This window comes from Gallus gallus, chromosome 1 (genome assembly GCF_016699485.2).
Source record: "Gallus gallus isolate bGalGal1 chromosome 1, bGalGal1.mat.broiler.GRCg7b, whole genome shotgun sequence".
Classification (NCBI taxonomy): domain Eukaryota; kingdom Metazoa; phylum Chordata; class Aves; order Galliformes; family Phasianidae; genus Gallus; species Gallus gallus.
The window spans coordinates 109,162,401-109,189,562 of record NC_052532.1 but is presented as its reverse complement, the minus strand read 5'-3'; the positions used below and the strand labels follow the sequence as shown (position 1 = coordinate 109,189,562).

Genomic DNA, 27,162 nt, shown 5'->3' with positions numbered 1-27,162 from the left:
AATTTCTGAGCCTATTGGAAGCGGATGTAATACTATTTTTAATATGCTTGAGGTGAATTGTTATTCCCAACAGTGTTTTAAACCAGCAGATGATTGCTGCTCTAGGTGATGCTGCTGGATTCATGTAGAAGATGGGCAGTCTGACTGTATGAGCCTGCTGCATGTGGGCTGACATACAGCTACCAACCTCAGGCACCAACAGGATCCTCCATGTCAAAATGCCTCCTTCACTTTGCGTATAATGGGCTAATCTTTTCTTTTCAACTCACTGATTGCTGAAACTACAGAGAGTAACGTTTCTTCCTCGATCTCTTTTTAATAAAATACTTTGTACTTTTATTGCACTGGAAGGATGGAATATGCCTGTTTGACATTTGAGAACCCAGCGTACAACCCACGCTAAGAGCTGTGCATGTGTACGTGTGAACACTATTGTAGCTTTCAGAAGAGCATTAGAAACAAAGTAGAAGGAAGGTGACTTCCAGAAGATGTGTGAGTTCGAAGTTGAAATCAGAGGATTAACACTTGATTCCTCATAGTTGCATGGTAGCTTTCCTTCCTTTTCATCTACATCACTTCAGAGAGAATGGAAGGAAAAACTTCTTTTCTTTAGTGCTCTTCTAGCAATACGTGTGAGCTCTTCTCTTCTGAACTCTATATGCATAGATCTAGAACTACCGTGGTGTGTCATGAATCTGAGTGATTCAGTTTGCATGATACTTGCATGGAACGAGGAGAAGCAGAAAAATGCATAACTTCATGAAGCCTGAATTTCTCAGTGGTGTTTGCTTGGGAAATAGCTGGGTCAGCGGTGGGGGAAGGTGGATTCAGCAGCATGTAGTGCGTGTGAGAGTGCCTGAAAGCACAGTGACTGCTCACCTTTGCCAGTGTCCAAAATCCCTTCGTTCCAGCATGGGACTCATACCCTTGCACCCTCTCAGTTACAGATCATCAACACTGTGGCTCTGAATGCACCACTCTCTTAGCTTTCTAACATACTTTAAATTATTACGAGAGTGGTGCTTAAGCTCAAAATGCTGAGACGAAGGCTTTTTTCAGTAGTGATGCAGTTATAGCTGAAGCTGCAGTCTAGAAGAAAGCCTGGTCTGTCTAAAGTGGCTTTGCCTCTGCTCTTTGCTTCTGCAGGTGGGATTTTGAGGAAGAGTGCAAAGCTCTTTTTCCGTCGACGACACCATCAGAAGGATCCAGGAATGAGTCAGTCGCACAACGATCTCACCTACCTGCAGCAGCCCCTGTCAGAGGAAACGCGCAAGAAGGGAGGCACTCTTTCACGTATTCTTAACAGAAAGTTGCTTTCCAAGAACAAAAGCAAGAGCAAACTGAATGGTGCTTCAGCAGAACTGTTTGCGTAAGGCTGAACGAATGCTCTCTGACGGGATACTAGCACATCAGTTGTTTACAGAGCAGTACCAGAGAACACAAGTACAGCTGATGACTTGGGTAATATGATGCCCGCTAATACAGTGGTCCAGGAGTGAACAGAAGGACTGTATTTTCTGTTTGTTTTTTCCAGAACAGCTTTCTCTCTGATTATTATGAAGTTGCTCCTCCAAATACAAGCAGCACTACTTGCATCGTGACGGCTTTTGGAGGACTGTGTGGTGGTGTTGTAGAAGGTGAGGGAGGGAGAGCAGGGAACAGCGCAGGTGGGGCGGAGCTGCACATGAGCACCTGGTTGACTGAAGCAGGGAGCTGAGAACTGAAGAACCGTACCTGCTCTATGATTGAACCACTGTCAGGAGAGAAGATACCACTGTGCTTCCATGCTGTGGCATGGAGCAGTAGCAATGCAAGTCTCAGCTTGTGTTTCTGGTAAGGCTGAAAGGGAAAAGAGACCCAGACCCAGTTTGTATTGTGATTTGAAAACGGGTAAGTTTTCAGAAACAGAACTAAACCGCTGATTAAGAGAGCCTACTGTAATAACTGTAGCCTGCTATAAACACTGCTCAGTCCATGTAGGTGGAGAGAGGCCTTTTATATTAGCCATAAATCAATAAATTATGCAAATACTTATACTAGTATATTGTTTAATGTTCTGTACGTAAGTTATACTCTAAAAAACAGAACTTTTTAAAGAATCTACTTGAGTCTACTTGCAAACATTTACAACTTCTCCTCTGTAGCTTTTCTTCCCTGTGTGAGAAGCTGTTGCTGCTAATACAGAAACCTGTCGTAGGGGCTCTACTTCCTTCTCCCAAGTACTTGTTAGACAAGCATATATATACCATCATATCAAATGCAAAGCTAGGAGCAATAAGTCTTGAATAGAGCATATTTAACCCTATATAAGCTTTTCATTAGACAGCTTGTTTTACTTGCCAAATATTTACTGAGATCGTAGAAAATGCAGTTGTGAAGAGAGCTTTTTAAAACATAATGATTGCAATTCCCTCAGTCCTTCAGTTTCTAGCTCCACCAGTGTTGTTGCGTGGTGAGTGGTTGGTTTTCTGATTTATTTTCCTCATTAAATTAGAAAGAAAAACTGGTGAAAGTAAAGGCATAGTTCTTGTTTTAGCTAGTGAGAAGAGCAGAAGGCAGGATTTCACAGGTGCCACCTCGTAGTTTGCCTTCCTGGACATTCCTACTGAGGACAAAGGACCAAGCCTGTTGTCTTTAGCCAAGGAAGACATCCATTCCAATAGAGCTACTGACACGAATGAATGATGGATTTGTGTTGCTTTGCCAACAGTGATTCCCCCCCAGCTCACCCCTTAAAAGAGATACAAGGCTTTTGCAGATATTTTGGTTTTCAACTTAACTATTCTTCAAAAATAGAAAGTTAATGAGGAACAGAAACACGTTTTGAAACTTGAGATGTACTTCAGCATCCATGGTAAATTCTTCTACAAAGAAAATCTAGATGCTTGTTGGTTATTTTTTACTGTCAAAATCTTTTAACCGAGTCTACAGCTTAAAAATACCACTTGTATGTAAAAAACCACTGTAGTACAGCAGTCCAGCCTATCAAACAGTTGTATGTCCAAGCATGCTGCTTATTATGAAAACACTTGAAGGCATTTGTATATTTTATGTTTTGGAAATTTGTTACAAACGACTGTCCTGGAGCTGTAATGTGCTTAAAAATCCCAGTTCAGTAATACAGCTTTATCCTGCCTGAATGTGCTTGAGCACTTCTGTTTATTGTTAGTTTAACACAAAGTAGAACTCTTCATTTGTACTACAGTGACTAGTGATCCAAGCATTCAAAACACTGAATCTCTATTCCCTCAACATGTACTTTTTCCATGCTAAAGACATGTTTGCATGCTGGGGCAGGGTAGGAGGTGAGATCCTTCTGGTGTTCTACATGGTCACTTTTGTTTACTGAAGGAAAAGAATCTAACCACAAATTCAAGAAATCAAAGCGAGACTGAGCTCCATGGGTAGCATCGTCTCCATACACTAAGAGCAGAGGGAGCACATAACACTACTTGAAGTCTGTTCGTATTACTGAAGTGGGATTTAACTGACAGAAGTTTTATTATTTACTGTAGAATGTGATGGAAATAACACTGAACAACGTGCTGACTGCAGAGGGTTTGCTTGTGTGTTACTCTGAAGAACAGACAGACCCTGAAGCATTGCTTTGGGTTGGTTTCTTTTTTGGTTGATCCTTCTTAAGGTCTTGGTTATTGCCTAAACCCATGTCTTGATGGTGGGAACTGCAATATATATATATGTGTGTGTGTGCATGTATATATATAAAATACTGCAAATTGTGTGAAGGTTTGGGCTTGCCTATATTAAGAGAATTAACCATTAAGATGAGGAAAGCAAGGCAAGTTGTGTTAAGAGGGAATCTTGGTCTTTAATTGCCTTCACTCCTCAGGAAAATAAATAGTGTTTGGTTTGATGTGTGACCTCCACATGTGGCTGGTTGTTCCTCACCTCTTCCTACAAGTATTTCATGCCGCATTGTAAAAACAAGCTGAACTACCAAACCCCAGGGACAGCTGTGTTCCTCAGTGGTGGCAACCTTAAGGGCCCATGGAATTCAGTGCTATTTTCCCTTCCCAGATGATGAGGTTGCCTTTTAAGATCAGATCTGAGCAGGTGGTTTTTTTGTCTCTTAGCAGCTGTGTCAGTTGTGTGCTGACTACCAGAGGGAGCTGAGCTTCTGTTCCCTGCAAGATGTGTGAGCTGGCAGCACTAATGCTGCACCCTGCATTCTTGGGGCACTGATCATGTCCCATGCAGTTGTGTGGAGGACGCCAGAGAGAATCATTTAGCTCTACTTTTTGCAGTCTTCACAACTTTAACAACCACGCATTTGAAGAGCAGAACAAATCTCGGCATGGTGGTACATAGAAAACTTCATGTTTTCTGCCTTCCAAGTTAATTACCTCAGAACAACAATTTGGAAACAATTTAAGAAATCTTTCTTCCTTTTTGCCCCTTTCCTTATACTTTTGTTTCTGGATCTTCTGTACAGCAGAATAGACACAGTATTTCATAAGAGATTTCCTTTTTTCCTTTCTGAAGCATCATGTAATGCTTTGGTGTTCTCGGTATGTGAAGTTTCTAAGGAAAAAGTGGCAATGACTACATAAAATGCTGTCAAATTTGTAAAGGGAAACAAAAACCTTGTTTTAACATCTCTTTTAGCTCTGGTAATTCTAGGTGTTACGAGGCACAAGAGCTCCACACAAGGTGGGAGTCTATTTTATTGCAGCGTTTTAATTGTAAAGCTGAAGTTAGAGCTAAGTGCTTATCGTGGTACGGAATGAAGCACAGCAGGCTCCAGGCTAAGGCATTCCTGCTGTGAGAGGAAACAACCAACCTCCTGCTCTGACCTCTGCAGGACATAAGTGGCTTTATTCCTGTGTTTAAAGCTAGCATGTGCTTCGGCATCTCGCTGAGCCACAGCCTCAGTGACAAACAATTCAAGCTTAACTACGTCACTGGGGCGATTACTCGAAGCTGAGGGTGAATAACGTCATTTCGCTCAGGATATCCAAACTGCTACTATGCAAGGTGCTGGCATGGTGTGGAGGTAACTGGGAAGGACGGATGTGAGGTGTTTCCAATACTGTAGCTTTGTACTTCCCAATAATGCAGTACGCTCTGATATTCCAGGTGGGGTAACGCTTTTGTTTCCAAGTACGCAACTGTGACAGTCATTTCCTCCGCCGTGGTTTTTTTTTGCTTTGTTTTGCGCGTGTGTAAAAATGAAGTTGGTACAGTTACAAAGCCTATGATGTACAGATTTATTACATCACTAAGAAGTGTATGGATTTTTAAAAGAAATACTATTGCTGTACATACAATAAACGCCACTTGTCTCTGTGCTGTGTGTGCTGTCCTACGTACCCTGGCTAATCCTACGCAGCTTTCTGCTCTCCTTCACCAATGTGGCCCTGTTTGCCCATGCTTACCTCACCTTTACTGCACGTTCCTGAAGTACTCAGCTGAAATCCCCTACTGCTCTCCCAACAGGCTTTCTTCGTTTTACCTCCTGCTTGCATCTTGAGCGTTTGGTTTAATTTCTGCGCTGCGAGCAGAATCAATAGGCTGGAAAAGATCCAGTCCAACCACCAGCCCACCGTGCCCACTAACCACGCTCAGACTCCCCTCGCTGCCTCACTGCTCAAAAGAAGGGGTTCCCTGGACGCCCCGAAGCCCACTTTCCGTTCTCTTCGAGTGCCCAGGTGCTCTCACAGCTTGCGAGGCGCCGCGGGCCGGGCAGGCCGCGCTCCCTACCTCAGCCTGTCCTCCGCCCTGGGGCCGCTCGCGGCGCGGCGAGCGGGGCCGGGCTACGGAAGCGCCGAGCTCTGTGGCAGCGGCTGTCCGCAGGAGCGGGCCTCGCGCGTGCCGACCCGAGCGCGGCTCCCGCCCCGACGGCCTCCCGTCAGGGTCAGCGACCGCGCGCCGCCCCGTCCCGCTACCGACGGCCGCCCTCGCTCCCCGCGGCGGCGGACTACGCCTCCCAGCACGCTCCGCGGCCGGCGCGGCTTCCGCTGGCGCGTGGTTTCCGGAGCGGATCGGAACCCGGAGTCCGGATCCGATCCGGCTCGGGCCATTCCCAGGGCAGGTAACGCCGGCTCCCCGCGCCTCCCCCCGCGCCCGCGCCCCGTCCCCGCGGATCTTCCCCCCGCTGCTCTGCTCTCCGTCCCCCCCTCTCCCCCTCGTGCCGCCGTCCCTCAGCTCCCCGGGGCTCGCGAGGCCGGGCCGGGTCGGGGGCGGCGGCGAGGGCTCGCGGTGCGGGGGGGCGGCCCCGCCGCCTCCTCCGCCGCCGCCTTCTCCATGCCGCCTGTTCTTTGTTACAGGGCCGCGCCGCGCCGCGCGGAGGGAGGGCGGTAGGGAGGGGGGCGAGGCGGGTCCGAGGCAAAACCCGGCGGAGCCGCTCCCGGATCCCGGGCCGCGCCGCCCGTCGGGCTCCGGGCGGCCGCTTCCCGCCGCCGGCCGTGCCCCGCCGCCGGCGCCGCGCTTAAACTCGGCCCGGCCGCCCCTCCCCGCGCCCCGTGAGGCTCCGGGACCCCCCGGTGCCCCTCGGTACCGCTGGCGGCAGCGCTCTCTGCGCCGCCGGGCGCCGGCCTCGGCGGGGCGGGGTGCCGGGCGGGAGGGGCGGTGCCGCGCGCTTCGTAACGGCCGCTCCGTAACGGCCGCCCCGCGGCGCGGGGGGCGGAGGGGCTGCCCCGCAGCGAGCGGGCACGCGGTGCTTCGGCGGTGCGAAGGGTCGGGGTGCGCCGTGAAGGAAACCCGGTGGGCTTCGGCCTGCGCGGGGCGGGCAGCGCCGTCCTTCTGCGTGCTGCAGCCCCCTCAGGCACCGCCGTGCTCGGTTGTGCGGGCAGAAAATCCTGTTTTCTTGCAGTCGGAATTAGGCCTCGTACCCGTGCGGCTTTTCACGCTGTTGTTGGTTGTTTAAGGATGGCTGTTGGTTTATATAAAAGATTCTGGAGTTTCCCCAGAAGCTTTGATTGTCTCTGCGAAAGGGGAACGTAATTATGTGCAGTGACTTAATGGAGCGTTTTCCTGACACAAATACATGGCGAAAAATAACGAGATGTGGTGGCCCTGAACAGCAACTGATGAAAATAAAAGCCCCGAAGTCTGTCCTCAGTGTTCCATCTGCCCTTTCTTATGCTCTTGGTGAAGTAGGAAGGGAGGAGAGATGGGCAGCCTCTCAGGAGCTGGTAGCCAGGCGCAGAGCGAGACACCGGGCAGTCCTCCTCCCACACCGTGTGCTGAGGGATGGGTACGTCTGATACACGTTTTCCTTTCCTGCCTTTTTCAAAGCCCAGCAGGTCCCAGGAACCGTGGATGGTGAATGCTGAAACGCTGCCGTGTGGAAAATGGGTGTTCTGGCTCCAGGAATGAAAACTAAGCTAACGCAGATAACTGACATACAGTGCCTAGTCAGCTGAGCGACGTATAGTTGAGTGACCCTTACGGTTTCTCTCCGTCACCTTGAGCAGTGTCTATTCTCTTATGATTCCTCCTCTCCTTTATTGCTGTTCTCAGCCTATGGCTACCAGAGCAAGATTGACCTTGCTGCCTCAGTAATGCTGCAGGTCGTCAATCTGCTGCTTGGGGAGCGTGACAGAGAGAAGGACGGAAGGGCAGGTGCCGCTGAAGAGCAGCTTGCATAGCAGCAGTGCTGATCTGCTGCACTCTGTCCCCTGTGTATCGAAACCATTGTCTGAAGAGAGGAGTTGTTAATGTAGTCGTGCTTAGGGTGAGTCTTGCCAGGGCACAAACTACATAATAATAACTAGGCGTGCACCTCTTGAAATAGCACAGACCATCCACAAAGCAAAAGTTAGAAAGCAAAGCAAGCCATGTTTGCCTTCAGTCCGTCTTCATTCACCCTTTTTTGTACTGGTTTACTTTGGGTTTCCGATTCACTGTGTACAATGCTTTCAGAAAAAGAGGTTTTAGGAATTTCCCTGGACTGCTGCTTCTGCTTTAATGTTTTGTTAGGTATGTTTAGTCCCCAAAAGCCATAGCCAGGGCAAACTTGTGCCTCAGAAGCAGTCCCAGCCACTTACCAGCAAGCAGTTGTTAGGAAGGGCTGCACTGCTGTAGGCTTTGGGAGGGCTGTATGGGGTGCACAGCCTTGCAGCAAACCCCTGGCCAGAGCCCTCCTTGGGCTGCTGCTCAGATCATTGACACCAGAATCCCTGCACCACAGCACCCGTGGGTCTCTGCTGCCTTGGTTTGTCTTTGGTCTTGATTCCTCTTATCTGTCCACTGTCTCACAGGTCCAAGCTCTTATTCTCTCCTGTTTTCTTCTTGACCAACGTCCCTACTGTTTCTGCAGCCTCATTCTCTGTACATTCTTGTTCTTGACTGTACATCTGCAGTAATACAGCAGGTACTGAGGCATTTTCAGCAACTGAGATTTTTGTTTAACTTTCCATTTGTACCCCTGCAGGGGCCAGTAGTGTGTTTAGATATGCTCTGCGTCGGTCAGCATCATCACTCCGTAAAGGGATGTTTCAATAATATGTTGAAAGTAAAACTCAGCCAGAACTAACATCACCTTTTGTGTTTTGGCAGGTTTAAAAAATGGCTGAAGATGGCAGTGATGAGACTATGTTTGTTTGTAAGTATTAAAAAGAAGATTATTTACTTCTTATGTGATTTGTCTGTGCAGAACTTTGGAAATTCAAGACCAAAACAGGCTCAGTTTTTATTTAGAAAAGTATTTATGTAAAGGAAGCTGAAACAGTTCGTGGAGGAGTAGAGAGAAGGTTGCTAATTTTAAGCATGCCCATATTCCTGTTTTCATTGGCAAATAAGTGAGGAGCTCTGTAGATGTGACTTAGGAGAACAGCTTCTTCGTGGCTGAAGGCCTAGAGCTTGCCAGGGGCTAGTATGTGTCCTGTCCTTGTACTGCTGGCTTCAGCAGCCAGGGGTTGCTCCATGTGGATCTCAGACCTCTAGCCTGAGTTAAAGATCTGCGCCCCTATGGGAGGAGCCTGCAGACTTGTTCTTTCAGGACAAACCCCATGTGAGATGTGCTGCCCAACCTGGCAGGTCTTGCTCGTGCCATGCACTGTTTTCTTGTGCCCCCATGGCTAAGCTAGCATGTCACACACTTGGGAAGAAGTAAATGCACTTACTTATGTGAGCAGAGGGGACTCAGATGCTGTGAATCTGATCTGGGAAGAGCAAAATAGAGCCTATGTCCTTGATAGTATTCACCCACAGTCTTTTGCTCTTAATGGCCCTACAGCTGCACATCAGCCTTATGGCAACTGTATGGGAAAGAAAATTTTCCCACTACCACAATTTACCAGAGTTCCTATAACCCACCCTAGTGGGCACCAACGAGGATGGGGATGTGGTGTCATCCCCTAATTGCAGATGGAAGGTGGCACACGGCCTTTTTTCCTCTTGCAGTGAAAGTTACAGTCACAGAATTTCTTAAGCCTTCTTGTATTCTATGTAAGATTTTACCATGGAATATGGGGACTGCTTAAGTTCCAAAAAAGTGAATTGCTATAAATGATATTGTGCGCTCCCATGGTTAATGTCACTAAGTATCTATTTCCTAGACGTAGGAGAGGTTTGGAATATTTTCCTAGAGGTCTGTGCATATACATCCCGCAGGGTATTTTGCCATTTATGCAGAATGCTTGGTTTTGTTTCCTTGTGTATTTTTCCTGTGGCTGTAATGTCTTGAAGGTGTCACATGTGGAGAGTGTAGCACCAGCTTTGGGGGCGGCTGCTCTAAGGCATCCCTTAGGTTTTGAGAGACGTGCCACGCATTGTTGGTCTCCTATTCCCTCTGCTTTGATTATTCATCCACGATGCAGTGAGAACCACATATGGTTTATTCCCACATGTAGTTTGGGATGATGCTCGTTGAACCTGTACAGCAGCTATTGTAGAAATAGAGGGTGCTTGGGTGCAGTCAAAAGATCAGAGGAATAGAGAAGTGCTTTGTTTCCTCTGGCAGCAAAGCCAGTTTGAGAGGCTGTCGTTCTGGCAATTTCTTCCAGGTCTCATTGGTGGTGACAACCTTTGCTGCTGATAATCTAATTCCTTTCAGCAATCTGTTTTACACAATCCTACACAGGCTCCTCCACCCTCTCTGGCGTTGGAAATTTCTATTTAACCCAGATGATATCAAGTGCGATGTGAACCACGAGTAATTGAATTTGATACACGTCAAATATGGGGGAGTGGTTGTATGTTAAACTGCACCGCAGGGGAGGGGGAGGTGGTTTGGCTGTAGGCTTGAGGTTTGATGGCGGTGTGTGAGTAACACCTGCCCACTTGTCCTTCCCTCTGACCCATCTGTCTGGTGCTGTACAGCAAACTGGGCTGGGAAATTCATTCAGCCGGAAAAGGCACTGATGGGAAAAAATACTTATTTCGTGACGTGGTTCACCAAGGGGCACGACGAGCTGCAGGAACCCCGCAGATGTTGTTAGTTCACTGAGACAAACTAGCAGGGAGACATTTCCAGTCAAGAATGCAGAGCATTTTTAGCAGAGGGGCATATCCTGCAACAAAACTGCTTTATTTCTTGTTCTCATTCCAGACGAGGTGTAGCCACCCTCTGTTTTGCAGCCTTACTGGGGTTAACTGACTTGCCCTTGCGAATGCGGAGCTCTGAGAGGATAACCTGTGTGTGATGATCTCTTATGCTGCGTCAGCTGCTGACCAGGCAGGGCAGTTTGACTGCTGTTTTTCACAGCGAAGCAATGTGAATGCATTTGAAATCCTGCTAAGCTGGCTTATTTTAGAAAGTTTCAAATTATCCTACTCTGAAAATTATTTTGTAGGAGCCTTTGGGGTCTGGGTAATTTACACTTCTGCTAACAGTTAATTTAGGTGAGCTGAAAGTGAATTAAGGAGTAGTTTGAATGCATTGCTTAGCTGACTTGTTTGGGAAGACACCGGAAGATGTCTCTAGGAGCTGCTAACTCAGTGCTGGCTGCTGCCCACACTGTACCTGAGGAGCGTGACCGCATCAGCTGTGGCTCTAGGCAGAGCTTGGCTCCTGCTCTGCCCTCATGTTTTGCACAAGATCCTCTGTTGGTGCCCAGGGATGGGGTTTGTGTCTCTTATTTCTGTAAGGACTACGCTGTCCAAGCTGTTTCCAAAAGCCTTTAGATGTATTTTACTTTGTGACAGATCTTGTACTTGACTCTTGACAGAAAGAGGCAGCTGTTCTACAGCAGTGTTTTCCATGAACTCTTGTTTGCTGTCTGCTTCCTTGCAGGGTGCGAGGACTGTGGGCAGTACCATGATTCAGAGTGCCCTGAGCTGGGCCCAGTGGTGACAGTCAAAGATTCCTTTGTGTTGAGCAGGGCCAGGTAAGGAGCATTTGTGTTAGTGCTGACTAACTGATGCTCACATTAGTTCTTTAAGTCATGTTGGTCTTTATTGGGTATTATCACTGTTTCACTGATGGTTGAGAAGCGAAGCCCTAGTCTGTGAAAAGGACACAGCCTGTATTAAATAGAAAACTGATGCATGCACTTAATTGCTCTTCTGAATCAAGGCCAAAAAATAACTCGTTGCTCATCAGGATTTGGCTTCTTTGCTTAAGTTTCTGGCAGAAAGTCTGATAGCTCCGGATGAGGGGATGACTTCTGCCTTGGTCACGTATCTGCAGCTCCTTCCTCTCCTCAAAGCAGCATGCTGGCCTCAGACAAGCATACATGGATTTCCCAGTGCTGTGAATGGTTGTATCTTCCTGTGTGATATTATCTCTGTAATTCCTCTATGGAGAAGCAAAACAAGTTGTTCTCATTATTGTGACTCCTTACAAATGATTATGGATAATGTTCCTGTCAGTAAATCTAAAACAGCGCAACAGAAACAGCCGTGCTTGCTAAAAGAAACAAATAGACTAAATCTCATTTGAAGAAAACAGCACTGAGTAGCATATATATATATATATATTTTTTTTACTTTTTGCATTGTAAGCAAAATTCATTAAAAGGTGTAAAATGTGGGACTTTTGCTAAGGAGAATCCAAAAAGGGAAGGGAGCTTGTGTAGTTTTGTGTGCTTCTTATTAGGAACAGTAAAAGCTGGTGATGGAGGTGCTTCTCTAATGCACAGAAAGTGGCCACTGCAGTAAGTCTCCAACCCATCCCGAACAGATTCAATGACGAGCTGAACCTTTTATGGTGGGCTGTGTTTTTATTGCCTTGTGGTTTAATTCTCTTGTTTATTCATACGGTGGAGGACTGTAGTGATGTCCAGATGTTCCAGCTGTGAACACTTGTGAATGTGGTGTGTGCTCTGGTTTTCAACTGCTTTTAGCACATGCGTAGGTGTTCCCTAGTGGCAGTGCTGGCTGCTGGATAATGGACTTGAAAGCAGAGTTTAAAAATGACATATTACAGGAAAAATATATATATTTTCTTGAAGAGTTTACAGCCGAAAACAGGTAGGATAAGAAATGGAAACAAGAAATGTAATTGGAACAAGATGTAATTTATTTTACATCTGGGGAACAGTAGCTGAGAGAGCGATTTGTCTGAGGTTGAGGGCAAGTTTAACCACAAACCTGGATATGGATCTCTTAAAACCCAGTCTAGTTGTGTAACCACATGGTAGCTGTTTTCCTCTGTTCTGCTGAAAAGATAGAATCGTTCCTATATCGTTAGAAAAAAAGAAAGTGTTAAGAAATATCTCCTGAACTTCACCAGCTCTACTAATGTATAATTCTTTTATTAAAACCAAAAGCTTTTTTTTTGTTTTCTCAGTTCATTTGCTTATCACTAAGATTGTAATCTTTTTGGCTTTCTCTTCATGTAGACAACAAAGTGGGTGAGGCGGTGTCAGCCTTTATAGAGTAGTCAGTAGCCTGTCTGATTAGATTTTCACCCATTAGCACAGCTGTATCCCAATGTGCATACAGCAATGTGGCCAGAGAGACTGTTAAAAGCCTTGCTAAAGTCAAGGGAAATTGTATCCACTGCCCATTCCTCATCCACAGACCTCTGTGGCAATGCATGTATCAGGGGTGACTGTTTCCACTCCCCTGTTCCTCGTGTGCCCATAAATACCTCACAAAAGGCCTTGCTCCACAATTTTCCCAAGGACTGAAGTGGAGCCAACCAACCTGTAGTTCCTTTTGACTCCTTCCTGAAGATGAGTGCAACGTTTGTATTCCTCTAATCATGAGGGGCCTTTCCTAATGCCCAGGATATTTTAAAGATGATACAAAGTAGCTTCACTATGGTGCTGGACCATCCCCTTCCACCCACAGTCTCAGCCTGTTGAGTCCCTGGACTTAGATGGGTGGAGTGCTCTTAAGTAATTACTGACCTGGCCGCCTTCCACTGCTGTTAGTTTTTCTCTTCTGTTTATAAATCCTCATAGAAATAAAGGTATTTTGACAGAAAACAGTTTTCTGTCACTGGAGAGTGGAGGAATGAATGCTGACATCTTTCTTCCCTGGATTCCTGCAATTTTGTCCCATATATGACTCAATTCTTTATTCAATTCTTAGATCATCTCTGCCTTCTAATTTGGAGATAAGACAGTTGGAAGATGGGACTGAAGGAGTATTTGCTTTGACTCAGCTAGTGAAACGTACCCAGTTTGGCCCATTTGAATCCAAGAGAGTTGCCAAGCTTGAAAAAGAAACAGTTTTTCCCCTAAAGGTAAGATGTGGCATGGGAAAAGCAATAAAAGGGAATCAGCTTTACCCATGATGGTTTTATGCTGTCTGCCACCGTGGAAAAAAATGAGCGAAGAATGTTACTGGGATATCTTTTAGGCGTACACTATAACAGTTTATCTACAGAAGCATTCTGTGGGCAGGATGTGGAACAACTGATCGAGGGGCTTGTTCTACATGATTCAAGTTAATGTCCTTACAGGAGATAAGAGCTAGGATATAAGCCCATCGCACAATTGCTTGTCTGTCACTTGCATGTCATAATACAGGAAGTGTCATGCACGTGGCAGCTCATTTCAGGTTATTTTAATCAGTCTCTTCACTTTGGTCCTGTTTCTTTAATCAGTGAAATGTTTGTTAGTCTTGTGGAACCTGCAGAATAAGTGTAGGCATACATATTTTTTTGTCTTCCATTTGCTTTATTTTTCTCTTAACAAGTTTTGGTGGGAGAAATACCATGGTAAAAATTTAATTCATCCTTATCTTTTCAATAATACATGACTCAGAAGCAAAGGTTTAGAAATGTGATGCAGGGGCTGATGGGTGTTTCACAGTGTGCTGTTAAGGTTTCAATCCGTTCTCTTCTATAGAGCCATTCACATTTTGTGAAGAACGAGTGGCTACACCAAGACTCTTTGGGGTGGGGGTTCTCTTTGTTCCCATCCTGCCCCTGGTAGTCTGTCTCAGACTTAACTCATCTGAAGATGGGACTGATTCATGATATGTGCCTGATGCAAACGTTGAGGCTTGTTCAGGGAACATCTCTGATGTGCCTTGAATGAAAACCATTGTAAAAGCAGCAAATAAAAATCATTTTTAACTTTGCTTTTTTTTGTTATGGCTTTATCACGTGTATCATTTGCTTGGCAGGTGTTCCAGAAAGATGGGCCCTTGTTATACTTTGACACCTCAAATGAAGATGATTGCAACTGGATGATGATGGTGCGACCAGCCACTGAACACGAGCATCAAAACTTAACTGCCTTCCAGCATGACAATGATATTTATTTCACCACCTCCCGGGACATCCCACCAGGAACTGAGCTGCGAGTGTGGTATGCGGCTTTTTACGCCAAAAAAATGGAAAAGCCAGTGCTGAAGCAGGTCACTAGTATTTCCAATGGTATGTGTGGGGGCCTTTTTTCCTTCTTAAGGACCCAAACCTGTTAGGGACTGCTAGTTATAATTGACAGTGCTGTTTATCAGTTAAGCTCTGAGCCCAAATGTGTTAGCCTTCAGAGTCAGGCTAACCTGTATACATGGTTACCTTACAAGAAGAAAGTACAGATTCTTCACCATGATATATCTCGGCTTTTGAGAGCAGAAGGATGACCTACTTGATGATTCGGCCTCTGCAGGCTCAACAAACTGGATAATTAGTTCTTAATTGAAGAACTGGTAGCTGCATCAAAAACACTTGAGGATACAAGAGCAAAGGGGCTCAGTTGTCAATGTATGTCTAAATGTATATGCAGATCTGGCAAAGAAGCCACGTTTTTTCAGTTGCAGTGAAAATGTTTTGGTTTAGCTTAGAAATGCTGTACAGTTCTGAAAAACTTTTACCTTATGCAGCTTTACGTGGAACCCACTAGAATGACATAAGCTCAGAAGTAAGCCTCCATTCCACTTGATTGCCTGTGCATTGGCAAAAAAAAGCAGCAGATTTACCAGAGTCCAAATTAGAATTGCCAGAGGTCTTTCATACCTCCACCCCTCTATTTTTTTCTATATTTGCATTTCTTTAGCTAAAAAGCATGATCCTTCAGCATTGCAAGGGCAATTTCTGTTGTTGAGTTGGGTGTGCTCCCATATGGTGTTATTGCTACACTGAGTATAATTTGGGATGACAAATGGCCTGCGGAGAGGCCCATGCTAATAACATACAGCTGATCTTGGTGGTAAGCACAGTCTGGAATACTGAATCAGTCCTGTTTACTGTTTCTGAATTTAAGATTTTTCCAAATGGTATTAATTGAAGGGTTTCATCTTTTTCCTCTTTAGTTTAAACCATTCATGTATTCTCACATTCAAAAAGGTATTTAAAAATACTGTTAAGGTATGTCCCACTTTCTCTCTTCAGCACTTTCACTATATACTCCAGAATATGGAAGGCACATTGTATAGAATTCGAGAGTAAGAATGTCCTTGTTAGGATTTTACATGATAATGTTTTCTGCAGGCCTGCTATAAGGCAAAACATTTTGATTATAATTGCTGCCATTAGCAAAGAGCAAGAAGATCAAAGGGTCTGGAAAGTAAAGAAATGGAACTGTTTTTCCTCTCCATAGATATGTGCTTGGTAGTGATGGAATGTGATAAAGAGGGGAACAAAGTCTCTTCAAAGCCCTCGACTGTCGTCTTCCCCCATAAAAAAACGAAGAAATCCAGCATATCAGTAGCTGATCCAACAGGTATGCAAAGTTATGGTAGCTTTAAGAGAGATAGAGGGCAGGTGTAGATCTAAAAATCTTCTAGGTATAGCACTTCTCCATAGTTACCACAGTTACATAACATTCGGTTATTATATAGTACTTATTTAGAGAGTATTTTAAAGCCTAGATTTTTCTTGGCATTTTCACAGTTGCACACGTGCAGGTTAAAAAGTGACAAAAGGGACAAGAATTCCTTTAGCCAGGTGATTTTCATGAAAACATTATAATAGTGCTAGAAGTCTAGAACAGTTCAGACTGCGCTGAGTAGTACATGAACTCAAATGTAGTTACATTTATAAGCAATATGGATATTGTTGGCAAAGAATATGGAGGTCAGGACATAACTAGTGGTGTCACAGAAGATCAGTGCCTGAGGCTGATCCACACATAATCTCTCCTAGATGGAACAGTGGAGTTAGAGTCCTCTTAACAGAAGTCACCATGTCTAGAAGTAAACTCGGAGTATATAGCGTGGAGTTCAGGATCAAAAGAAAACATTCTGTGTGTGTTCTTTGAAAAAGTTGGTTAAATTTCACTTACTAGTATTAAAAATAGTCGGGAGAAGAGCAGGAGAGAACTTCATCAGAAGAGGTCTATTCATTTTACATGGATACTGTCACAGCCTAAATATGAAGCTGGCCAGGCAGCTGCTTTTCAGTGTGCGCTTGCAGCCCGGAAGGCCAACTGTGTTCTGGACTGCATTAAAAAAGGGGTGGCCAGCAGGGAGAGGGAGGTGGTTGTCTGCCTCTACTCAACTCTTGTGAGGCCCCATCTGGAGCACTGCATCCAGGCCTGGGGCCCTCAGCACAAGAAAGATGCAGAGCTCTTAGAATGAGTCCAGAGGAGGGCCACAGAGATGATCAGAGGGTTGGAACACCTCTCCTGTGAGGAAAGGTTGAGGGAAGTGGGCTTGTTTAGCTTGGAAAAGAGAAGGCTCTGGGGAGATCTCACTGCAGCCCTCCAGTACTTGAAGGGAGCGTATAAACAGGAAGGGGAACAGTTGTTTACGGAGGTGGACAATGATAGGACAAGGGGGAATGGTTTTATACTGAGACAGAGGAGATTTAGTTTAGATATTAGGAAGAAGTTTTTCACACAGAGGGTGGTGACGCACTGGAACAGGTTGCCCAAGGAGGTTGTGGATGCCCCATCCCTGGAGGCATTCGAGGCCAGGCTGGATGTGGCTCTGGGCAGCCTGGTCTGCTGGTTGGTGACCCTGCACGTAGCAGGGGGGTTGAAACTCGATGGTCATTATGGTCCTTTTCAACCCAGGCCATTCTGTGATTCTGTGATTTTTATATATTCATTACAGTGTGGGTGAGATCTGATGTGTGTAGTGTAGAATGTTGAACATGCTTGTAGTAGCCTCAGAGAGCCTTTAATTTTGATTTAAGAGCCAAGAATGAGAAGAAAGAAATACATTTATCATCCCATTACAGATGGGGTCCTTAGGCAGAGAGAGATAACTGACTTGCTTACTATCATACAGGAAATCTGTGGCAGCAACTGAGGTACGGTTTGAATCTCCTGTGCTGGTATTCACTTAATCTAATTACAGTGTCATCCTCTTTTTCTGGGCCATTCATGTATGTATGGAATATTCCATTTTGTGTGTAGCACAAAGTCTGTGAACTGGTCTAGATTTATGAGATACTCTTGAAAAATGTAGGCAGATCATCCAAGGACTGAAAGACAGTGGACTGTGAACAAAGTAAATGTTTCCCTTTGTTTTTAACTCCAGATCCATTTTCCTCTATTTCTTCTTGTGTGCCAGCTGATATGCTAATTAAAATACTAATACAGTAGACTGGTAGAATATCCAATTAATTAAACTACTCAAAACCAGGTTTTCGTTATTCTCACCCATACATCTGTTCATCCAAATGTTTTTAATCTGTGATGCTCTGCAGAGAGAGCAAGGAGGATTTTTCTTTCTGTTTCCTCAGCTCACCCAGAAGAGTACTGGTAGCTCTACTTTTAATGGTGCAAAGAAATTCTTTTTATTGTGCCTTTGATCATTACAGTTCTTTAGCGGGTGATAAAGGGATCCTCGGGACTTTAAAAAAGCACCAGTGTACCCCTGCAACCATTTAGATTCTTTTGTGACTTCAGGTGTTCATGTCTGCAACATCCTGAAGTGGCCCCAGAGAATAAATCAAACTTTGTTTTATTCTGAATTAAACATGTACGGGCATCTGATTACACTGGTGGAATATAGCTGGGAAGTCAAAAATTAAGCAGCTGCTTCTGTGAGCCTCTTAATGTTTAAATCATCATTTGTGGTGTGCAGGGAGTCACTGCAAGCTGAATAAGACTACAGGGATTTACTAGCTTCCCAAATTCAAAGCTTGAGAGTATTTCTTCTTGTGATTTAGTGAGCACTCCAGAAGGCGGTGGAGCTGCAGAAACAGAGCCCAGCCAGTGGACATGTAAAGTGTGCTCATCTGCTTTCCAGGAGCCTCAGCTGTTGACAGGTAAGGAGTGTTAAAAATTGATGATGGTACTGAGAAGTGTTAGGAGAGTTCCATTCTTCCAGACTGTGAAGCTATATCTTTGTCCATGATGTAGTAAGATAAAGGTTTTATGTTTGTGTTCCTTTGACAAAGAGGGTGGGGGTGAGGGGTGGGTAAAATGATATTATTAACATGGCAGCAAGCAATCTCTGGGCAAACAACTGAGATATTGAATCTAGAAGAAAGAAAATGATCATCAAGACAATGATACAAATATTAGGAATATCAAGGACAGGAAACTGCATTCAATGGTGTATAAGATCAGTGAGCGATCCTAGCTTATGCTTGGTGATACTGTCTGTCTGGTGTTTGTTACACAGATACAGTAACGGGAATTAAATATGTTTTTTTCTGCATTTCATTTGCAGCTATCTTATTCAATATTCAAAAAAAAAAGAACTTAAAAGATTTCAGAGCTTTCACCATTTGAATTGTTATTGGAAGGGGGACTTGGGTTGCTAAGTAACTTGGGTATTTGGAGAAATGTACCCGTTATCACAGAATCCTTAGAGTTGGAAAGGACCTTGAAAGGTCATCTGGTCCAACTCCCCTGCAACAAACAGGGAAATGCACAGCTACATCAGGTTGCTCATGGACTTGATCCAGCCTCACCTTGACAGTCTCCAGAGATGGGACATCAACAACACGTCTAAGTAACCTGTTCCAGTGTCTCACCACCCTCACTGTAGAAGACTTTTTCTTTATGTCCAACCTAAATCTACCCTCTTTAAGCTTGAAGTTATCGGGGCACAACCTGTTTCCAGTTGCATCTAACAGTCCTCTTAAAAATTGCAGTCCGTGTTAGTAATTGTTTGAATATTTATCAGACTGTTTGCTTTTAGTTAGGACAGTATTGTGATTGCTTTTGAGGTAATTTGAAGTGAGTCACTGTTAAATGAGGTTGACCTGTTCAATAGGCTTCAGCTGGATCTATCCCTTAGCGCATTTCATGGCAACCTCTTTATACTCTTGCTCTTTCCATTCATTCAGAGCATTTGATGAGTCACCTGGAACAAGCTAAATGTGCCCCCCAAACCGGCCAAAATGAGGCTGCTGCAGAGAAGGTAACAGAGGCTCCCCCTGCGGATCCACCAGTGGTTTGTGATGCTGCTAGTGCCAGTACAGACTCAAGGAGAAAGGCCAGGCGGGGAAGGAAGATCAAAACAGCAAAAGCAGAAACAGAAGCACCCCTTGTTGCTGCTGAAGAGAAAGATCCTGCAGGTAAAACAACACTGTAGAAAATGCTATGTACATACCCACCTTCGTGTCTTTATTTCTCAGAAAGGCCTACAAAGTAGCAAAGACGGTGTGAGATTTTTAGGATGGTCTCTAAAGGAGATAAGTACAAGCCTATGTTTCTGTCAGTTCCATGTCTGCAGTAAAGGTTGCAACATCCATACTTAGATTAGCTGCATTCTCCTGCAAAAGTTTGAGGAATAGAAAGGGCCAGAGAAATGCAGGACGGTGATCATGAGGGACCTGCCTCGCTTCCTGCAGGAAGGGACAGAAGAAGGGATACCTTCCTCCCTCAAGAAGGGATACCTTCCTTTCTCTGCCATAAGATGTGCTCCTGGAAGGGGCTTCTTTCAGGACCTTGCTGTCCTCTAAGGGAAGGTCAAGTAGAAAATTTCACTGTGCCTGTAGTCAACTGGCCCCTTAGTAGTAGGCTGTGGAAAGCTAACGCGTTACACTTTGACCTGCGATTTAGTAGCTCCTTTTTGTATATTGCAAGTCATGCTTACTCACTAGCAATCTGTTATTTGTCATGCACGTATCATTACAAAAGAAAATTCCTGCATGTAAGGTTTTCTTTCTAGCTATCACATGAACATTGTATTTTTATGATATGTTTGCAGTGGAACGTGTAGCTGACACTGCAGCTGAAGTCCCGCCAGAAGAGGTGGCTCTGCCATCAGCTGCGGAAGAGAGGATTATGGAATTGGTTTTAGGAAAGATGCCTAGCACCACAAATAGCATCAGTTCAGTCACAAAGTAAGTGTTCTGGAATGCAGAATTTCCTCTCAGGCTTGATCAAGATTAAGTTGCATGCAACAGTTCTTCTCCTGGGCCCATAGGTGCTCTTTTTCATTTCTGTAAAAGAAAGAATGTGTGTTGCTGCTGCTAGAAGAGCCACAAAGATGGCTCGTGTACTGTAGGGTGATGCATGGTTGGTGAGATTTTGGTGCTACAAGGCTGGAACATATGATAATTTCATGTTCTGTCATGTGACAGGTTTAATTTAATGTGATCCCAAAGCCTCTTGCAGTTTCACAATGAAATATTGTGCCATTGAATATACTCCTGTTGAATGTTGGTGATTAAACAGGCAAATTTTTTGCTTTAAAAGAAAGCTAACAGTTATTATTCCGTCTGCTTTGTATTTTAACTCATAAATCACTTCATATTGATTTGAGTGTGTTACCTCAGACTTAGAGCAGTAGAAAGTGAAAACATAAGTATACCAGAACCTCAGGGAGACTTTTAAATATCGAGGACTTTTAAAGTTCTTTTTTGTCTTTCTGACTTGGTAAAATTGGCTTGCTTATTTATTTATTTATTTATGCATAATAAAGTGCTTGTTAGATATTTCAAAATTAGCTGGTAATGCTATATACTGAAGCCCTTAGCAGATACAGAGCCATCAAAAATGCATTCCAACTGGTGGTGGTGCTGGGAAACAGAACAGTGTTGCTTCTTGGTGCCCTGCTGCCTTCTTACCATACATGCTTTTTGCCTGAAAACTGCCAAGATTTCTAAGCTGAAAGCATGCTAATGGTATTTTTCAGAGGAGCAGAACAGGTCCTTTGTGCTCCTCTGAGAGGCCTGAAAAGACAATCTGCGGGGTTGGTGGCTCCTGCTTTCTTTCATTTTTGTCTCGGGCGAAGTTAATTTGAAGCAAGCTGCTTTCCAACATCTGCTGCTTGTAGCAGGTGGCCCAAAGGTCGTCTTGGCAATGATGAAGCTCCAGCGCTCCCTCTCCTGTCCGAAGCTCAGCATAACATCTTCTAGCTTTTGCCATCTGATGGGACTTCCTTGCAACCTGTGGGATACCTTTCAGTCCCTGCCTTTCTTTCTCTGATCCAGTAGGTTTGCTCATCACCAAAACAGCATGTCCCTCAAAAGAAGTTTAATTCTCTCCAGTAGACACGGTATACGGCGGAAGCTGATAAAACAACTTGGGGAGCACAAAAGAGTCTATCAGTGCAGTATCTGCAGTAAGATCTTCCAGAACAGCAGCAACCTCAGCAGGCACATCCGTTCTCATGGTAGGTTTGCTTTTGCCTTGCCTGTACGTTGTTTCTTTCTCTCGTTGGTTCCATCTTTGAGTAAAAACGTCTTAAGCTATTCTTAGATATTAATATGCATTGTTTTAATAGAGCTCTCTCTTTTTTTTCTTTTTTAAACTCCCTTAAAGGAAGCTTTTTAAGTTATGTAGGTCATAGGAACTGAAATTATTTTAAATTTGAATCTAGGTACATATTTGAAGCAGGGGGAAGGATGTGATGACTTTTCCAAAGCTATTCTTCCCTTTACAGCTATATTCCCCCATATTAACAGTCTCGTGATCAAAATTGCTGTAAAAATATCACCAAAGTGCTTTCTGTGATCTGCAGTTCCAGGAGTCCTCATGACCTGCTTCTAAAGATCTTGAATTCAGAAAAGGGTGAGGGGGGAACCAAACAAAATTGTCACTGGGTAAACTTCACTAGAATGGAAAAGGTCAAGATCTACTATCTGGATCTCCTGAATTACTAAAGCTTCTAATCACTAGCCTCTTTGTTTTGCTTGTGCTCTCATTTCCCCTGTCTTGTCTAGAGTTGATTATTATCAGTTTCTGACTTTTTTTTTTTGAATCTTGATTGATCCCCTCAGGTGACAAACTATTTAAATGTGAGGAATGCGCAAAGCTGTTCAGCCGTAAAGAGAGCTTAAAGCAGCACGTTTCATACAAGCACAGCAGGAATGAAGTGAGTGGAAATGACCAGCGGGCTTTTTCTGAGGTTAGGTGGAAATATGCAGTGAGCATCCAGGTGCTCACTGGGGAGTTTGGGTCAACTATGCTTGAGCGGATATCTTTGTGAATTTCTTACAAGTGAGGTAAGACTGATAAGGAGAGGTAACATCTTCTGTTAGAACAGCTGATCAGTTTGGAAATGGACTTACTTAAGGACATAAAAGTCCTTTTTTGTGTCTGAATTTCCTGTAGAAGGTTGTTTTCAGGCATCAGTTACAGCAAGACAAGCTGGATTTATCTGCACCCACATGACCCAGAGGTGAGATTGGACTTCAGTTTGTTGTACCAAACAGTATTGCTCTAGTTTTGTTTGCCTGTCCTCGTGTATTTATCTCTGCCTGTTGCAGAGATAGCGTATGAATACGCTGGGTAAAGGCTGCGTTAGTGAGCGCTATGAGCCCATGTGTAAACTCACAGAGCTTATAGCAGAGCACTGTGCCTGCTGATGAGGGCCTTTTCGTTCTGCTGCCGCCATATCAATATTAAACATCCCAGTGGTGGGGCCTTATCAGTGAATCTGTTGTTGCCCGGCATCGAGAACCTATGCTCTCATTCCTGGCATCTGTTTGGGAGCTAGAGTCAGGTTACGTCTTGCTTTCCAGAATTTCTGTGTCAGACTTGGGGTAATCAGGAAGGCTGTTAGATGCACACAGGTGCACGGTCTATTGGTCTACTGTTGGTTTTTTGGTGTTTTTTTTTTTTGTCTTTTTAGTAGAGGACCATAGCATGATAATATAGCGTTTGAATTTTGCACCGGTGTGTATTTAAACATCATGTTGAAGGCAGAAAAATTGGTCAAGATAAAAAGCAGAGAAAGTAACTGAGATTTCTGTGTCAGTCATGACTCAGCGTTTTCCCATCTCAACCACTCTTTGCAACCCTCAGGTTGACAGTGAGTACAGATACAAGTGCACAACATGCGAAAAGGCTTTTCGAATAGAGAGTGCCTTGGAATTCCATAACTGCAGGACAGGTGAGCATGGCTAACGCTTCGGCTTCCTCTCATCTTTATGGGTATGCCTACAAATCCACCTCAGCGTGGTAACTACAGAGGGAAAGTAGGCATTTGGATTTTTTCATCACAAGCAAACTGCGCCTCTCCTTTCTTCCTTGCCTCATAAAACCTCTTCTTGCAATAATCAAAGTAGAATCAATAATCTATAGAGTAATATGTCCACTTACATGTTGCCTTTTTTGTTTCTCCTGCTCAACCATACAGTATCCTCACTGGTATTTCACTTGTATGTTCACAGATATCCTGTCACTATCTCTGTTTAACTTTCTTTCCTGAAACTAAGTTTCACCTGATTTCTCTGAGAAAGAGGAACTGGAAAAGAGGCCCCTATTACTGATAGTTTGCAATTTTCAGAAATTAGTTTTCTTCTGCTTTCTCGTGCTTTCTTTACACTTGAAATAATCTCTCCATATGTTTTCTTCTTGCTATCACTAGAGCCTGTCCTTTCCTTCCACAGCCTTCCCTTGTTATTACTCCTATTAGATGTTCTGAGTGATCTTACGCTTAGAAAATGACAGCCTGATTACTTTTATAGACACATGATAACTCCCTGTTCAGAATCACCTGAGTAGCTGCCCCTTCCAGCACCATTCAAAATAGATTCGCTCATTTCCTTTGAAAGCGTACAGCTTGAATAAAAACTCAGCCTTATGAAGAATGGGAAGCAAAGCTGAATGACCTCAATATTCAAAGAGACCAGCTCATTTTCTTCCTGAGATGACTGCTCCATAATGAGCAGCAGTTTTTGCTCTCCTATTTGACAAATCAAGCAGTTAGTTTCTTTGTGATTGCTGTAATGTTGGCAAATTCCACCTACAGGACCGTGCTTTCATTTTCTGTTAGAAGTCTCAACTACTGAATGCAAAGTGAATTTCCCATAGGCCTGTTGTCATGTAATGTTCCTCTTAGGAGATTTTTGTACTTTCTTCTGGAGTATACTGTGCTGGCTGGCATTAGGAGCCTATGCTGGCAGTATTCTGATGTTTAGATACAGCTGTCAGTGTTATGATGTGTTGCCATATACACAACAACATCACTGAAAACTTGAATCAACTATAATCTGATATGAATCTACTTTGAACGTTACTTTAATGTATGCTAGTCCGTGATAGAAATAGACCAGGTAAGGAAGTTATGATGGTAGAGTCAGCGTTGAACTGACATATGTTGTTATTGCTTTTGAAGAAATACTCTCCTGTGATTGTTAACTTCATAGGTAGCAAAGATGCACTCGGTATATTGTTTGGTGTTTATTATACTTTTAATGGGAAGACAAATTTAGAGTAAAAAAAAAAAATACATCATTTCCTTCCTCAATCTCAATATAATGATGGATTACTTATATGTTATAACTCAGGTTTCACAAAAGAACTACGTATGTCACAAACAAAAACTTGCTTTCCTTTTTAAAAGACTGCATGGTTTCTCTTGCTCACAGATGACAAGACATTCCAGTGTGAGATGTGTTTCAGATTCTTTTCTACAAACAGTAATCTTTCCAAACACAAGAAAAAGCACGGAGATAAGAAGTTTGCGTGCGAAATCTGCAATAAGATGTTCTACAGGAAGGATGTGATGCTAGACCATCAAAGGCGACACCTGGAAGGTAAGCATACTACCTATGAACCTAATTGTTATGGTAGGTGCCACTTTTAGTCAGTTTCTTGCTTTAAAGTTGCAGGTTTCAGCAATATGTGAACTTTATGAAAAACAATAGTAATGAATCCTGGAGGGGAGTTATTCAGAGCTGAGAAACCTTTCTAGGAGCTGCACCCTTTTTTTTTCCTTCACATGATTGGATCCAGTGCTGCTGACAGTCACATGAAAGCTGCTTGGATCATTGTGCAGTATCTGAAACTACCTGATTTTAGCAGTCTCTTACTTATTTATTTATTTGATTTTTATTCTTTATTATTTTAAATGTGTGGTAACTAGAAAATTTGAGGGCAGTGAGTTAACTGAAAGTGGCTACTGTATAAATATAAATCTATTCTATAGGCTGCTACCTGACCAATATCATATAAATGGAATGCTGTATGATGTAATCTAGGGAGTCTATGAAGATGAAATGATGAGATTTGGCTGTTCATAATTTCAAACATCTAAGGATGCTATGATCCAGATTGGATGTGGCTCTGGGCGGCCTGGTCTAGTGGTTGGCCATGCTGCACATAGCAGGGGGGTTGAAACTAGGTGATGATCATTGTGATCCTTTTCAACCCACGCCGTTCTATGATATGACTCTATGTTACAGATACTTCTCAAAGGGTCTGGAAACACTTGGACAATGACAGGTTACCAAATTATACGTTAAAATAGCACTAGTGGTGTAGAAGATAAGAACAAAGGTGATGTGTGTATATATAAAAATAGTAATAAAGCAGTCAAATTATGTAGTTCGTTGCTTTGGGCATAGCCAGCCATCACTGGTCTCTCATGATTCAGCCCTCTGCGTCCTGAACTAGAGGACAAGGATTTGAGTAGCAACGGCAAGAAGTTTCACATTCAGTTGTCACAGAAGAGCAGCAGCCCTCTTCTCCATGGAAAATAGCAAAGAAAGAGGTCTGTAATCGTCCTTGAACATCACAAGTGATGCTGGGTTATTCCCTCTCCCCTTAGAGACTGACAGGGATTTCTAGTCTAGATATCTGATCAAAATACCGAGGCCTACTAGATCTGCCTGTTTTCTGTTATTGACAATAAATTTCTGTTTTCAGACACATTACAGTTGGTGTAATATCTAACAGGCCACAATACTTCCTTTTGGCAGAATTCTTCTATATTCTTAAGATGCCATTTTAACTAAGAAATTATCCTTTTGCTAGCAATTAAATTCTGCATTGAGGCTCTTCCCAGTGTTTCACTCTTCTTTACAGTATTCACCTGAGAGGGCATGCAGATTGGAGTGGAAAGCCATGGTTTATTTTTTTTGTTTTGTTTTTTTGATGGGGACTGTTCTGTAAAGGGGTGAGGCGTGTGAAAAGAGAAGACTTTGAACACAGCACGGAAAACATGGTTCGCTACAAGAAGGAGCCTTCGGGATGCCCTGTGTGTGGGAAGGTAGGCTGCTTTGCCAGCACGTGCTATGTGTTGTAGCTCCAGGAACATGCTGAGGGTACAGTGCCTCAGCTCTGAGCCTCTAAATGAATTATCGTGCCATAGAATGTGTTACCAGCCATGCATTAAACCGCAATAACTATCTACTTGAATAGACACGTTGTTTGCCAAAAGGTTGAGGTCAATGACATTTAGTGAAGTGTATGACAAATCAGACTGCCTCGCAACTTAGATGCATAGTCAGTTAGCAGCAAGTCCTGAGGCCCAGCCAAGATGTTCCTCTTTCAGCTGCCTAAGCTCTAAGTCCGCTATGGCCAATGATTGTGGAAGCTGTTATGACAAAAATAAGAACAAAACTGAAGTTCAGACTAGACTTTTTTCAGGACATGTAACATGGCCACTGTGTCTGCCAGCGAAATCTCATGACTTATTCTATTTAGAGTGAAGATTTTCTTCCAGAATGAAAATGGCTAGAGTTGACTGTGTGTATTGGAAATCTGTCAGAATTCCAAGTGA

General features: G+C 43.8%; 2 protein-coding genes across 27 annotated transcripts in view; both read left to right on the top strand.

The window, feature by feature from the left end:
* Window positions 1-5,308, top strand: part of C2CD2 (C2 calcium dependent domain containing 2) — a 45,156-nt gene extending 39,848 nt beyond the window's left edge. For 4 of the 5 annotated variants that reach the window (XM_046905857.1, XM_004934572.5, XM_416741.8 and 1 more), the window contains one exon: window positions 1,147-5,308. In XM_046905857.1, coding sequence (XP_046761813.1) covers window positions 1,147-1,373 — 227 coding nt within the window. In that variant the 3' untranslated portion in view covers window positions 1,374-5,308. The remainder of the gene's footprint in view (window positions 1-1,146) is intronic. The other variant, XM_015301138.4, reaches the window with a different exon arrangement.
* Window positions 5,309-5,999: 691 nt separating this feature from the next.
* PRDM15 (PR/SET domain 15) overlaps window positions 6,000-27,162 on the top strand; it is a 51,983-nt gene continuing 30,820 nt past the window's right edge. For 18 of the 22 annotated variants that reach the window (XM_015301060.4, XM_040652298.2, XM_015301042.4 and 15 more), the window contains exons 1-14: window positions 6,000-6,052; window positions 8,521-8,566; window positions 11,198-11,291; window positions 13,444-13,597; window positions 14,485-14,737; window positions 15,903-16,025; window positions 18,422-18,520; window positions 19,550-19,780; window positions 20,416-20,551; window positions 21,644-21,825; window positions 22,433-22,527; window positions 23,460-23,547; window positions 25,028-25,195; window positions 26,555-26,649. In XM_015301060.4, the coding sequence (XP_015156546.2) occupies window positions 8,530-8,566; window positions 11,198-11,291; window positions 13,444-13,597; window positions 14,485-14,737; window positions 15,903-16,025; window positions 18,422-18,520; window positions 19,550-19,780; window positions 20,416-20,551; window positions 21,644-21,825; window positions 22,433-22,527; window positions 23,460-23,547; window positions 25,028-25,195; window positions 26,555-26,649 (1,755 nt within the window). In that variant the 5' untranslated portion in view covers window positions 6,000-6,052; window positions 8,521-8,529. Of the gene's footprint in view, window positions 6,053-6,630; window positions 7,217-8,520; window positions 8,567-11,197; window positions 11,292-13,443; window positions 13,598-14,484; window positions 14,738-15,902; window positions 16,026-18,421; window positions 18,521-19,549; window positions 19,781-20,415; window positions 20,552-21,643; window positions 21,826-22,432; window positions 22,528-23,459; window positions 23,548-25,027; window positions 25,196-26,554; window positions 26,650-27,162 lie in introns of those variants that run through there. The other 4 variants (XM_040652367.2, XM_015301055.4, XM_015301067.4 and 1 more) reach the window with 3 other exon arrangements.